The 14,984-nt window shown below is 33.8% G+C and overlaps 1 protein-coding gene across 13 annotated transcripts in view; it reads right to left on the reverse strand.

Annotated features, from left to right (window-relative positions):
* N4BP2 (NEDD4 binding protein 2) overlaps positions 1 to 14,984 on the reverse strand; it is a 71,010-nt gene that overhangs the window by 31,022 nt on the left and 25,004 nt on the right. For all 13 annotated transcript variants that reach the window (XR_016018519.1, XR_016018520.1, XM_019751983.3 and 10 more), the window contains 4 exons: positions 13,475 to 13,599; positions 9,820 to 9,908; positions 5,725 to 5,801; positions 1,397 to 1,552 (listed from right to left, as the gene is read on the reverse strand). Coding sequence is in view for 11 of the 13 variants with exons in the window: in XM_019751983.3 (XP_019607542.3) it covers positions 1,397 to 1,552; positions 5,725 to 5,801; positions 9,820 to 9,908; positions 13,475 to 13,599 (447 nt within the window). In the remaining 2 variants the exon portion in view is untranslated. The remainder of the gene's footprint in view (positions 1 to 1,396; positions 1,553 to 5,724; positions 5,802 to 9,819; positions 9,909 to 13,474; positions 13,600 to 14,984) is intronic.

The following is a 14,984-nucleotide window of genomic DNA, read 5'->3' on the forward strand; positions in this document are numbered from 1 at the left end:
CATCTAGCACTATGCTTGGCATATAGGAAGCATCAAAACTTTTTTTGAATTGAATAAAAAACATGAGATTTTCAGGTGATGTGATTCTTATGCATAAATATTAAAGTTAAGTTTCTAAATTTGTTTCCAGATTAGGACACTCCCTCCCTGGCTTCTTTCCTACCTATTTAAGCTTAATATATGTGAAACTAAGTATGCCTCTCTACCACCTATCTGTCGTTTGCTATAGAGGAAAATGCTTAAGCTTCATTTACAAAGTCAGAGTCAACTAACTTGATATGTACAATTAAGAGAAATGAGAGAAAGGGAGGAGAGCTCTCATTTGAGATGTCGCTTATTAAATTTTTTAAAACTATCTGTGATGTTAATTTCAGACTCACGGCACTTTTACCTAATCACTACACTTTCAACTTCAATGCCCTTTTCCTTATTCAATTTGTCAACAATCTTCCTTCCTTTCTTTCTTTATTCCAGGTACTCTCAGAGCCCCACCTCTCTCATGAAGCCTTCCTACAAAATCACATCTAGCACTCAGTTTTCTATATGCCAGATGCTATTCTAAGTTCCTTAAAAGTGTGAATTCATAATCCTTATGAGATCCTTACGAGCAAAGTACTATTATTGCCATTTTAGAAATGAAGAGATGAAGTATAGAGAGATACAGATTACAAAACTTTGGGATTTGAAGCCAGAAAATAGAGCTCAAGAGCCCATGCTCTTCACCACTATGCAACACTGCTCCTCAATGTAAGGGCATTTACACATTTTCTCTTCCCATCTCCCAACTCCTTTTTCATAGAGCTTCTCCATCCCTTACTGTCACAAAACACGGGAGATTCAGACCTCTCTATATATTTAAGGTTCTTCTTTACTCATTTATTACATTGTTTGTATGTCCTAAATGTTTAACAGAATCAGTACTATCCTGGATTGCAAATTTTCAAAAGGCTATGACTTGTATTACTTAGTAAAACTATATCATTAATAATTAAATTTTACGAGACTAGCTTGAAAGAGTATTTTTACTAATACCTAAGGAAATTAAGTGATGTGACTTATCCAAAATAATAACAGAGGAGATAAGGTAACTGATAAGTACTGGAATAGCAGGAAGTTACATAATGAAGACAGGGTATTCATAGTATAAACATGGACCCGCAAAACCCTGAGGACAATGAAAAAAACTCCCATGTCATCAGCCATATAAACTTTTACCTTTTGCTAATCATATACATCCTGCTTCAGGTAAGACTATATATAAGCCCTACAAGTAACAAATATCTAATCTACCTTATTTTTAAAGTTATTTGACAGTGATTTCACAAGATCCAATATTATCACATTTTTAAAAATTAAGTTTCCAATTGAATGTTAGTACATAAGGACTTTAACCTACCTAGAACTTCTGTCCTCACAAGAATATGCACACAACTCAATACGTTCAATTTTCTCTGGAACTGAAGAACTCATGATTATTGGCACTGAAACAAAACGTTGATAGTGTTCCGACATTCTTGTTATTTTTTCTTTGCTTACCCCATGAATATTACGCCTATTTCAGGGGAGAAAAGGATAGAAGGAATATTGGTAATTAAGTTTTTTAAAAAATCAAAACATATCATGTCAAGAAAAACAATAATATATTTCTAACACAAAAATATCAAAACTGGTTTATTTTAATTAACAATATATGTCATTTGAATCTAATTTTCATTTTATTTAGGATGATTTAAATTACCATTTTCTTAATTGTTCCATATAATCTTTTCTAAACATCTTTAGCAACTTGGGAAAAAATGAGCAGATCCTAATAACTTTAAGAGAAATTATTCTCAAGCTCTGAAAAAAAAAAAAATCTCATAAGAATATGACCATTGTTTCCAGGCTTTAATTAGTTTTAAATAGCAAGTAAAAAAATTCCCCTACAAAGGCTTCTACTTATGCCAGTATGGCAGACTAGAACAAAGGGTCCTCCTGTTGCAATAAAACTGAATTCTAAGTGAATTAAAGCAAACATATATTTTAATATTTTAAGTTCAAGCAAAGAAAAAAAAATTCCTAGTACCTGAAGTCTCCGGATGTCCAAATATGAAGTTTGTTATATTTGTGCTTTTACTCATGATGGCTTATTTTTTTGTGTGTTTTTCTTCATTAGCTTACATCTAGTTGAACCTAATATATGGGAATCTTTAGGCCTTAAAGTAGGGATGCTTTCATTCATACAGCATCTGGATTTCCATCTTCCAGGAGGCCCAATGGTATGCTTTATTCCCTCAAGGGTCCTGTCTTAATGAAAACATCTCAGTTGCAACTCTTCTATCTCAGGATGGACCAAGGCTTAGTGTCCGGATCCCAGGGTTATTATTAGCATTTGCCACCTGGCAAATTTGGCTTTCATATATACCTACCTCGATCTTGTCTGGGTTCAGATCACAGAGAAGCAAAGAGATAGAAAATATGAAAGATAGGTTAAGAGACATAGACATAGAGGACAGAGCAAAAAGGTCTAATGTCTAAAGGTCTATATGTCTAATCCACGTCCCAGAAAGAGAAAAGAGAGTAAATGGGACAGAAGCAATTTAAAGAAAAATAGCTGAGAATTTTCCAGAACTGATGAAAGAAATCACCCTGATCTCAGAAGTCCAACAAATCCCAAACAAATAATAAGAAACCCACAACGAGAAACATAGTAATGAAATTATAATTCACCAAAGATAGAGATGATACTAAAAGCAACCAGAAATTTAAAAAACATAAAACAAAAAACTAGTCGTCTACAATGAAACCAACTATTAGAATTATAGCTGACTTAACAAAAATGGAAGTCAGAAGAGAATCATAAACTGTCGATCTCAAATATATGCAACCATCAAAAGTATCTTAAAAGAATAAGGACAATAAAACATAGTTCAGGTATTAAAAAAAAAACAAAAAAAAAAACAAGTTTGACATGAAGCAGGCCTACACTGTAAAGGAAATCCTAAAAGATAAATGTTAGGCAGAAGGAAATTCCCAGATGAAAGGTCTATGATGAAAGAAAAATTAAGCACAAAGCAATAACTACATGAGTGAAAACAAACACTGGACATTCACAGCATGTAAGTTGGTAGGGAAGTGAAGCATCAGAGTTAAAATGTTTAAAAGTCCTTGTATTTGTGAGGAGGAAAGTGAAGAAAATGGTTAACCTTTAAAGTCCGCATAGTAAAAATTTTAATGTAACCATTAAAAGAAAATAGTATATAATTTCCAAATTAGCAAAGAAGGAAAAAATGAGTAAGAAGATTTGCATTCAATCAAAAAAATCCAAAATAAGGCATGATCAGAGACAAAAATTCAAATACATAATTTTCTGGGATAGGAAAAAAAAAAATCCCAGAAAAGGTGAGATACACAGCAAGAAACAAGACCAATTATATGAATAATCAAAATAACTGTAAAAGAACTCAGCTTATAAGTTAAAAGCCAAAGATGAATAGAATGGATTTTTTAAAAGCCAGCCATACTGGTTACAAGAGATACACCTACACATAAAGATAATAAAAGATTGAAAGTATGAAAAAAGAAATAACACTCAAATACTAACTAAAAGGAAGCTGGTGTAGTACTAGTAGCATTAGAAAAATTAGACTTTAAAATAAAAATTAATATTAAGGATAAGAGAAATCACTAGACAAAGATAAAATGTTCAATTAATTAGAGTGATATAAAAATCTTAAACTTCTATGCACTTCAAAAAATATCCTCAGAATATATAAGTGAAAATAGGCAGAATTCTAAGAAGAAACTGACATATTCAACACAATACAGGGAGATTTCAACACACTACCCACTTAGATTTCCTCACCTTTCTCTTAAACATTAATCAAACATTTTTTTAAAAAATTAAGCTATAGGAGATGTGAGCACCAGAATTAACAAGCATGATTTAATGACATTAACACAATATAACCAGTATATATTCTTATCAAGCATACATGAAACATTATTAAAAATCTGACAATGAACTAAACCATAAAAAATGTCTTTAAAAATATCAGGGAATTAGTATCACACAAACTGCACAATCTTACCTACTGTAGTTAAGTTGAAAACCAGTTTTTAAAAAAGATAAAGTTAAAAACCATCTGTTCAGAAATTTAAAAGCATAGTTCTAAATAACCCAAGGGTTAAAGAATAAAGTCAATCATAATATAAATTAGAAAATAAATAATTTTAAAAAGTATTATATTAATATATTCAAGTTCTGGGAGAAGCTAACATAGTATCGCACCCAGGAAAATTATAACAACAAATCCTATTAGAAAATGACCTAAACTTTCAGGTAAAGATTTTTTAAAATAAAAATAAACAAAGGTATTTTTTTCTTGAAAAGCAAAGAAAGTATAATAAGAGAGAAGTAGACATGATTAAATATAAAACAAACTTACAACAAAAAGATCAACAAAGCAAAGAGTTGTTTATTTGAAAAGGCTAACAAAAAAGGAAGATACACATAAACATACTAGGATAAAAAGGGGAAGTATGACGCAGCAGAGATGTAAATGGTAAGAGAATACTATACTTGTTAAGCATTAATAAATTTGAAAACTTTCGTGTAATGGAAAAATTTCAACTAAATCTTCTCAGAAAGAAAAGAACCAGATCCAGACAGTTTCATCAGTAAATTCTATCATTCAAACTTACATAAATTCATAAAAGAGGGAAAGAAGAAATACTTCCCAACTAATTTTATGAACGAACCTAAAACGATGATACCAAAGCCAGGCAAGGCAGGGCAAGGAAGAAAAACTTGTAGGTCAATCTCACTCATTTATACAGATAACGTATCAAAAGAATCAAAGGGATAAAGTACTGATACATGCTACAACATGGATGAACCCTGAAACATTATGCTAAGTTAAGATTTCAGACACAAAAGGCCACATACAGTATGACTCCATTTATATGCAAAGTCCAGAATACACAAATCCATAAAGAAAAGCCTATTAGTGGCTGCCAGGGAAGCCGGGAATTGGGAGTGACTTATAGCAGGTTTGGGGTTTCTTTTTAAAGTGATGGTTGATTGCACAACATTGTGAATACATTAAAATTAGGTTGTCCTTTAGTTAGTATAGAAATTAGTTAAAATTACCAACAAGAAAGTACCTTGACCAAAATTAAGTTATGGCTATCTCTGAGGGAGTATAGAGCACAAAGAAAAACACATTGTATGTCCATGTCCTCAGTAACATTTTTATTCAAGTCAAACAGTCAAATAAAGAATGGCAGGAAGGGTGGGGAGGGAGGCTGAAATGCCTGGACAACCAGACATTTGGTACCTTTTATCTGTTTATAACTCCTCACTTTCTTCCAGTATTCTAAGTCACTAGGCAGCTACAATAATTTGTTCCTCCCAGTAGCACATGGTTCAGGTATGCCAAACCCTAGGGTCTGTTCTAGTTTCAGATATTGACATTATATTATTAAGTAATAAAGTACGGACTATGTAAGACAATTGGAATTTTTCTGTTAATTAACTCGATTTTGGAACAAAAAGATACAAATTCATAAACTGAAAAAAATGGCCTATAGGCAATACAAAATTTGTTATCAAATTTTAAATGGCAAAGTTGCAATCTAATCCATTTTGTTTCATTCATTATTCATAAGGGGAAAAAAATCTAGATAGACTTTTTATCACTATCATGAAATAAAAATATATGTTAGATACTCTCCAAGTTATACCTTGCAAGTTCCTTTGGTTTGAACTTCCACCATGTGTCCGGTTCCCGGAAAAGGACTTTATATTTATGTTTTTGAGACTACATACAAAAAAGACAAAAGCATTTAAAAATAATTACTTTTATGAAATTAAATTCAGTATACCCAAATTCATAGCACGTTAAAACTAAAAGAACCTAAAAGATTATCTAATCTTGAGGAGTCTGTTAAACTGGTAAATTAATCTCCTTGACCCAGCAATTAACTTTTAGAAATTTATGCTACTGATGAAATACTTATGTAAGAATGTGAATATATATACACAACAAGGTTACCCAGTTCACCATTATTTGTAACAGCAAAAAAATGCACCCAACTCAGTAGCTTATGGAACTAGCTAAATAAAGGAATGAGCAACCATACAATGAAAATATTATACAGTAATTTTTTAAATTCTATATGTATTAATGAGAAAACATCCTTAATATAAATTGCGAAGAAAGTAAGACACAGAATTGTCAGCTGGGTAAAAACGGATTACACATTTGCACATGCATAGAAATCTTCTGGAAATATTCTCAAAAATACTATTAGAAGTATCTACCTCAAGGGAGAAAGATTTTAGGACATCATTTTTAGGGTTTGACATTTTTATGCATAACTTTTATAATTTTAAAACTATTTTAAGTAATATCTCATTTTATTTCTCAAAACTCTAATATGACTATAATCTAAAAAGCCAAGCCCTAGACTTATGCACTCGATTCATCTCCTCTCCATTTCAAGGATAATTTCAGCAATTTTCCCCTTTCTGAGGCATCATTAATTTTTCCCTCCTTCCTAAATCAATCCCATCACATTCAGTTACTTCTCCCATCTTACTATTAACCCCACTTCCCCTGCCAGCTACCTCTCCATTTTCCTGTCCCCCTTTGTAGAAAAAATGTCTCAAAATAATAATATTCTGTCCTAATTCCTCTCCTTCTAGCCCCTCTTAAACCCACTCGCAATGGCTACTCCACTGAAACTGGGCATCAAGACCATGAATTACTTCCACATTGAAAAAAATGCTATGGTTAATTCTGTACTCTTTTACTTGACCTTCAGCTGCAGCCATCACATTTCATCATCTCTTCTTACACTTTTCATTGCACACTATTGCTCTTCCTCCTATCCCACTGAGCGGCTGTTCAGTCTTTTTTGCTGGTCCCTCTTTTTCACCTAGACCTCGTCTCACAGTGGGATGCATACCCCAGACTTGGTCCTTGGTCCTCTTCTCTTGATCTACACTCTCTTCCTCAGTACTATCACTCCATTCGCTGGCATTGAATATTATATTATCCATATGGTAATGACTCTCTAACTGTATCGTTAGCCCAAAACTCACTCTTGAACTCCAAACTCGTAGATCCAACTACTCATTCCAACTACCTATGTTTGAATTTAACATAGTCAAACCTAAACTTTTTGAAATCCATTATCCTACACCCACCCCAAATCCCATCATATGACTGTTTTTGGAGACAGGGCCTGTAGGGAGGTAAATGAGGTCATAATGGTGGGGCCCTGATCTGACAGGATTAGTGTCTTATAAGAAGAGACACCAGAGAACTCACTCTCTATACTATGTCAGAACATAGCTAGAAGATGGCCATTTGGAAGCCAGGAAGAGAACTCTCACCAGAAACCAACCCCGCCGGACTTTAACCTGGGACTTCTAATCTCCAGAACGGTGAGAAAATAAATTTCAGATGTGTAAGCCAATCTGTGGTATTTTGTTATGGCAACCTGAGCTGATCAATACAACTTCCATGTCACTCAAGGTAAAATCCAAAGTACTTAAGTGATCTATGAGCCCACGCATAATCTGCCCTACCATCTTCCCAACCACCATTACAGCTCTGACCTCAACTCCTACTACTGATCCCCTCAGTTTTATGACAAGATGCCAAAAGTGGTCACTGCTACTTTATGTCATTACTGACAGAAAAGCCCAAACGTCAACCCAGGAAAAGTAGGAAGTTACATAACACCCTGTAATGAGCGTATTCACTTCCGTCTCCTCGCCTCAGCACCAAATTTCATACAAATTATTCCAGTCCTAGCAACAGCCTGGTCTCTAATTACCTAACAGGTGTCATGCAGTTCTTAGGATCAATTAACTATAAATGCACACACAGGATAAAAAAAAAGGGAGAGAGAGACTATGAATTTAAAGACCTTTTCAATTCCTACATCAATAGGCAAATCTTAACATGTTATATTAACTGAGAGGATTCTGACTTGGTAAGTTCTATGCTAGCCCACAGGGAAGATATATATATATTTAAAGCAAAGTGACAGTTTGTCAGTTGCCACTAAACATACTTGACTGCTCCTTATTGATCCCCAACTCACTACCTAGCGACTTTTGTAAATGATAGTCAAGATAGGAATAGTTATCTCCAATCTATTCCACTCCCCCACAACTTTCTTTATCTCTCTACCAAAGAAGCAAAATGTGATCTTCCTTCTCCACAGTAATTCTGTTATCTAAAAAATGAGTTTGGCACTCTATGACAAGCAGGAGTCCTTTATAGTTCTAAGTAGAGTTGGGAAGAGCCAAGAAATCAATGCTGAAAAAACAGCTTTATATATAAGAAATATAGGGAAAGGAAAACATAGAAGCCCAAAGGCTAAATGAAAAATCACAAACATAATAATTTGGGTTTTTCTTTGTTCTGTAAGCAGGAAAACAAAGTGTTAAAGAACTTTCTAAGATGATAGTAGGAAGCTAAGGAAAACCTACAGAGAAGTCAAGTAAGGTTAATGGGGAAAGCGTATCCCTGTGGCGACTATATTAGTCTAGAAATTAGGAACTCTTCAAGGCCAGAAAGCAAACCAAATTTCAGTTCCCAATATACTAAAAACGAGTCTTTTTGTTTCCTCTACTCCCCTGCACAAAAGTAAAATCTCCTTTGTTTTCAAAGGACACATAATTTTCTTCAGAAGAGTGAGGATCAGACCTTCAAAATAGCACAAGAGCATTAGGCACAGCAAAGGAGATGTGTTGGCTAGATGTGTTGAAGACATAAAAGAGGAAATACTATTAATTCACTAAAGAAGCATAAATTAAGCTTTCATCTGCTGGCCATGTGCTAATCTTGAGGGAACACACGAAACAATATCCCATACTCACAAAAGCTTCATTCATCAATTTACTCAAGGAAAATATATTTACTATATGCCAACCATAGTGCTACACCCTGAAGATTCAATGATGAACAAAACAATGATCCTACCCTCACGAATATATACAGAGGGTGCCAAAAAAATGTATACACATTTTAAGAAAGGAAAAAAACTGTATTAAAATTGTAATACTCAACATATACCTATAACAAAAAATGAATACAAGTCATGTGTATACATTTTTTTTGGCACCCCCGGTAGATGACCTAGAGCCAAATGTAGCCAATCAGCCAGTATTTGTACAGCCTAGAAGCTAAGAATAGTTTATATACCTTTAAAGTTTTGTTTAAAAAGAAAAGAAAAAAAGGATATGCAATATACTGTATGTGGCCCCCAAAATCGAAAACATTTACTATCTGGTGTTTTATAGGAAATACTTAGCCAACCCATGGCCTACTGATAAAAGCAGTGTGCTTAATTAATGCTATGACAGAAGTAAGCCAGGGTGGCATTAAAGCAGAAAGATTGCCCAACTCAGCTTTTTAGTAAGTTAATGTATGCTAACTTCCTGGAAAAGGTGACATCAAAGCTGGGCAAAAAAGGAAGCTTGCAAATTGGGACAACTGAGAATAGTTGAATTTATAGAATTCTGAATTTCTCAAAATAGCAAAATTTCAAAAGAAATTTGGTGAATAACAAAGAACCACCAAATTTTGATCCTGCCAAGTAAGAGCAATAAGAAATAAGTATTTGAATCCCTGGACGTAAAACCCAAAAAAATTTAGCTTTATAGAAAAACTATTCCTATTTTTCTCATTTTGTTGAAGACCAGAGAAAGCTCAGTTACAGACCGTCCAAGGACACTTTGCTTGAGATTCACTTATGTAATTAACATCCCAAGTAATTTCAAACCCATTATTATAGACTTATGACAATTATAGTACAAACCAAAGCAACGTATGGCTTCATTTCCCATGCCTGTAGGTTTGTATTATCTATTATTATGGGAGATACCTTCTTCTCAAATGCTTCTTTTGCTGAAAAACACAAACAGAAAATAATTTTTAATAATAATATTAAGTGTTGCCTTGGTATTTTAAAAATTTGATCTTTTCATACTTTGAAAATCATAGTATATGTTAATTTTACTCACAGCTCTACTTCTAAATAGCACTTATGAGTATATGAAAAAATTAAAGTACAAGTAAATATTGAATAATAATTTGAATACTAAATAAATACTAAAGTTATAATCAGAGAAAATCTATATGATCTAAGTTTTATGTGTGTGTTACATATATAAACAGCACAAATGAAAAAAAAAAGTTATCAAAAACAGTATCATGCTAAAATCAACAGGGTATCCTGGATAACACTCTGGAACAGAAAAGGACTTTTGTAGAAAAACTGAAATCCAAATAAAGTCTGGAGTTTAAAAGTAATGTACCTGAGATACTGTGATATATCATTAGAAATATATATTTGGTCTTCATCCTGTTCCTAGCACAGAGCTTCTAAAACCCTTGGAATTTCCTAAGTGATGAGAGCTTAAAGATATTTCTTACTTTAATAAAGTGACTTTTGGACAGGACCTACGGATTTGGGGTTGGTTTTCAGTGCTAACCTAATGATTACAAGGTTGGAACTTTCAGCCTCACCCCAAGACTGCAGGGGAGGGGAGAGGGGATGAAGACTGAGTTCAGTTGTCAATGATTTAATCAATCACGCCTATGTAACGAAGCCTCCATAGAAACCTAAAAGGAGAGGGTTTGGAGAACTTTCAGGTTGGTAAACACATGGAGGTGCACACCTGGATTCAAGGTCACAGAAGCCCCACCCCTTTCCCCACACCTTGTGTGCATCTCTTCCATCTGGCTGTTCCTGAGTTATATCCTTTTATAATAAATCAGTAATCTTGTGAGTAAACAAAGCTTTCCTGACTTCTGTGAGATACTCTAGCAAATTAATCGAACCCAAGGAGGGGGTCACTGGAACCTCCAGTTTGTAGCCCATGAGTCAAAAGCAGGTTTGTGACTGACATTTAAAGTAAAGGGCGGTCTTGTGGGACTGGGCACTTTACTTGTGGAATCTGATTCTATCTCTAGGTAGATAGTGTCAGACTTGTCCTAGAATTGCTTGTTGGTGTGGGGAAGCCTCCACACACACATTGCTTAGTCTAGTTGTGTAGGACACAGCTCCCTGGCCCATGCTGGTATTACGAGCCTTGCGACCTCAGCCTCCACACACACATTGCAATTGGGTCTAGGAAACTTTTTCAGTACCAATATTAACTTCTTAGTCTTGACAAACGTACCATGGTTATATAAGATGTTAATATTAGGGGAAAATGGATGAGGGGTATATAGGAACTCTATACTGCCTTTGCAACTTTTCCATACATCTAAAATTATTCCAAAACAAAGTTTAAAAACAAACAAAAAATATAAACACCAAAAAGAACAAGATGTAATGATTGAAGTAAACATTATCATATACTGTTGTGCAAGAGGTTTTCTTATAAAACTACCTTTTTTCCAAGAAATTAAACAATTCAGGAAATTAATAATGAACCACAATAAATAAGCCTTATAAGAAAATTATTTGGAAGTTTTAAAAGTTTTGTATACTCTCTTACAATGCAATAATAAAAAGACAAATAATCCAATTTAAAAATGGCAAAACTTGAACAGTTTTCCAAAGATAAACAAATGGCCAATACGCACACAAAAAGATCCTCAACGTCATTAGCTATCAGGGAAACGCAAATCAAAACCACAATGAGATATCATTTCACAACCACCATGATAGCTATAATCAAAAAGTCAGAAAATGCTAACAAGTGTTGGTGAAGATGTGGAGAAGTTGGAACCCTCACAAACTAGTAGTGGGAATGTAAAATCGTGCAGTTGCTTTATAGAACAGCTTGGCAGTTCCTAAAAATGTTAGACATAGACAGGCATGTTCACAGCAACATTATTCATAATAGCCGAAAGGTGGAAAACAACCCAAATGTTCATCAACTGGTGAATGGATAAATAAAATATGGCATATCTATAGGATGGAATATTACTCAGCCATAAAAAGAAATGAAGTACTGACACATGCTACAACATGGATGAATGTTGAAAACATTATGCTAAATGAAAGACGCCATTCACAAAAGACCACATAGTATATGATTCCACTTATATAAAATGTCCAGAATAGGCAAACCTATAGAGATGGAAAGTAGTTTGGTAATTGTCTCGAGAGAGGTTGAAGAGAAATGAGGAGTGACTGTTAATTAGTACTGGATCTTTTTAAGGTGATAAAAATGTTCTAAAATTGATTGTGGTGATAGTTGTACAACTCTATACTAAAAACAATGTGAAATATTTCTCAATAAAGCTGTTTAAAAAAGAATTCTGCCTATAAATTTAATATTACTATTGCTGTGGTTGTTGCTATAGTAAGGGCATGTTGAACCATTGCTAAGCATTTTTCATTCTGATTTAACTTTAACAGTTAAATGATTTAACTAAAACAGTCCTGGGGGTTAACTATTATTATGTCCTTTCACAGATGAAGGCTGGGCTTGGAGTATAAATAACTTGCACAGGATCGCAGTGAGTAACTGGCAAATCCAAGATTGCTCTTTACCATATCATATGGTTTCCTTTATTTTTAGTTGTGTTGACTTTTTTTTTCATATTCCTGAGTTCTTACTTTAATATTTAGTTCAAGAAGGAATACAGAAAATTTTAACGATGTCTGAAGACAGTAAACTCAAGAATCACCTTCACAGTGCGTGTATCATGAATGGCTAAGTAAAATATTGTCTATATGTCTTAATAAGATTCCCCATTCGAAATCCAAACTATTCATATAACTAAACACTTACTGATAAAACCATCTTCAGTGAATAGACAGTGCACTAATAAAGATTTTAATGTTTAACCTATGATCTCCCTGCAGATTCAGTTTGAGGAGAGCCATTTTTACTCTTACACTAACTTCCATAAAAATTAAGCCAACCTAGGGAAAACTAGTGGTTAACAATGTAAATTCCATTTTAGGAACAGGAACCAGAGCATACCAGACAGCTATACCTATCTTGAGTCATTCTGAAACCCAAGTAGGAAATACGATTTATTTCTGAAAAAATCTCCGTTGATTAAATGAAACTTAAACACGACGTGCAGTTTTCTAAGCATTTTACAAAAATTAACTCGTTTAATCCTCATAACAGCTCTGAGGAGATCTTTTACCTCTTATTATGTAACATTAAGATGTGTTATAATTTTATGTATACGTTAGTTATATAAATTAAAGTTAATTATAACTAAAAGCTACATGTCTCTCAAAATACAAATACTAAGAAAATGTTTTCTGGGGTCAACCCGGTGGCTCAGGTGGTTGGAGCAGTACGCTCGTAACGCTGAGGTCGCAAGGCTCGTAATACCAGCATGGGCCAGGGAGCTGTGTCCTACACAACTAGACTAAGGAACAATGGCTTGAACTGGAGTAGTGGGGGGGGGAGGCAGGAGAAAGGGGGGAAAAGAAAAAGAAAATGTTTTCTTTATATTACTTTTAATGTTCTCTGGAATCTGATATTTATTCTTACCACGATTCTGGTTCCATTCATGTGCTTCTCCTAAATACTTTACATCAAACTGGTACTGTCCATTTATGTAAAAATAATCATCAGTACTAAGAATGACTCCACTCGGATTATCCTCTTGCAAAGTCCTGTGAATGATAAATGAAATTATTTTCTTAATTTTTCTTCTAAATTCTCTCTCCTAATTTTCACAAGGTCATAATCCCAATAAAAAAATTCAAGTATTATTATTTAAAAGCATGAGAATATGGTCATATTCAAATAAATCATACTGGGAATCCTCTAAGCAGAAGTTTAACTCTCTATACAACTGACCTAAGACAAGTCTATTTTTCTTTATGTAAGTTATTTCAGAAAACATTTTTAATGTTATAAAGTCCTTCATCATCAGCTATAATATAAAGGTTTGAAAATTAACAAATTTTTAATTATCAAGAAAACCTGGTAACTGAAAATGCTTCGGAATCTCACCGGTCACAGGCATCCCCCTAATCTGGTCACTTGATACACACTGATCTACTTCACCTCCTCTAGTGCAAGGTCTCTTCAAGGTAGGCAGGTACCTTGATATTCAACAGATCTTCAAAAGTAAATGAAGCTCTTTGTATATTGCTATAAATTAAGTGAGTATGCAAAACACCCAATATAAAATTAAAAGACTATTAATTTAATCTGTAAAATTATACAAAGTTAAGATAGTTTTGGGGGGTTTTTTTGGACATCTCTCTTTCTTGATTTTGGAATTTATCTTCTACATAATTGAGGTACATGTAAAACGAAACAATCTACAAAAATAACAATGCTACTATTCTTGACCATTTGTAAAATATCATTATTTAGTCTCTCCTCCTAAAATATGTATAAACACATCTAAAGCTAAAATATATCTTTGGAATTTAATTTTTATTAGCGTCTACTACTAAGTGCCAGGCACTGTTTTAAGCACTGAGCATACATGAGTGAACAAAAACAGTAAACATTCTTGCATTCATGGAGCTTACATTCTAGTGAATGCTCACTTGATCACACCACCTTCTGAGATTCCTACATTTATCCTCTTTTCTCTCTTTAAGTTTTCCCTTCCCTGACACTTCCTCTTTTCCCTTGAAACATGAATATCTCAGCTATCTTTAAAATTTTTCACCGCTTGAAGTATACCTTTCAACTATTACCCAGCTGCTCTCCTTCCCTTAACTGCTTTACTGTCAAGGTAAACCCTTTGTCCTCTACCTTCACAGTGAAACAAAATTGTTTTTAAGACATTTATTCATGACCTCTTTCCAATAAATACAAAAGCCTTTTTCACCCCATTTTCCTTGGGCTTGCACACTAATTTAACACTGTGGACCATTCTCTCTTAGAAAACTCAGCTTCTATGTCTCTGAACTTCCCGGTTATTTCCCTCTATTCATTCAAAAAACATAAGTTCCTACTTTGTGACAAGCACTTCTTTTTCTTCCCATTTTCTAACTGTAGCTGCCTCTGGCTCCAAGGCCCCTGAAACCTAGTTCTT

This window comes from Rhinolophus sinicus, chromosome 1 (genome assembly GCF_057876585.1).
Source record: "Rhinolophus sinicus isolate RSI-liver-muscle chromosome 1, RSI-T2T, whole genome shotgun sequence".
NCBI classification, from domain to species: domain Eukaryota; kingdom Metazoa; phylum Chordata; class Mammalia; order Chiroptera; family Rhinolophidae; genus Rhinolophus; species Rhinolophus sinicus.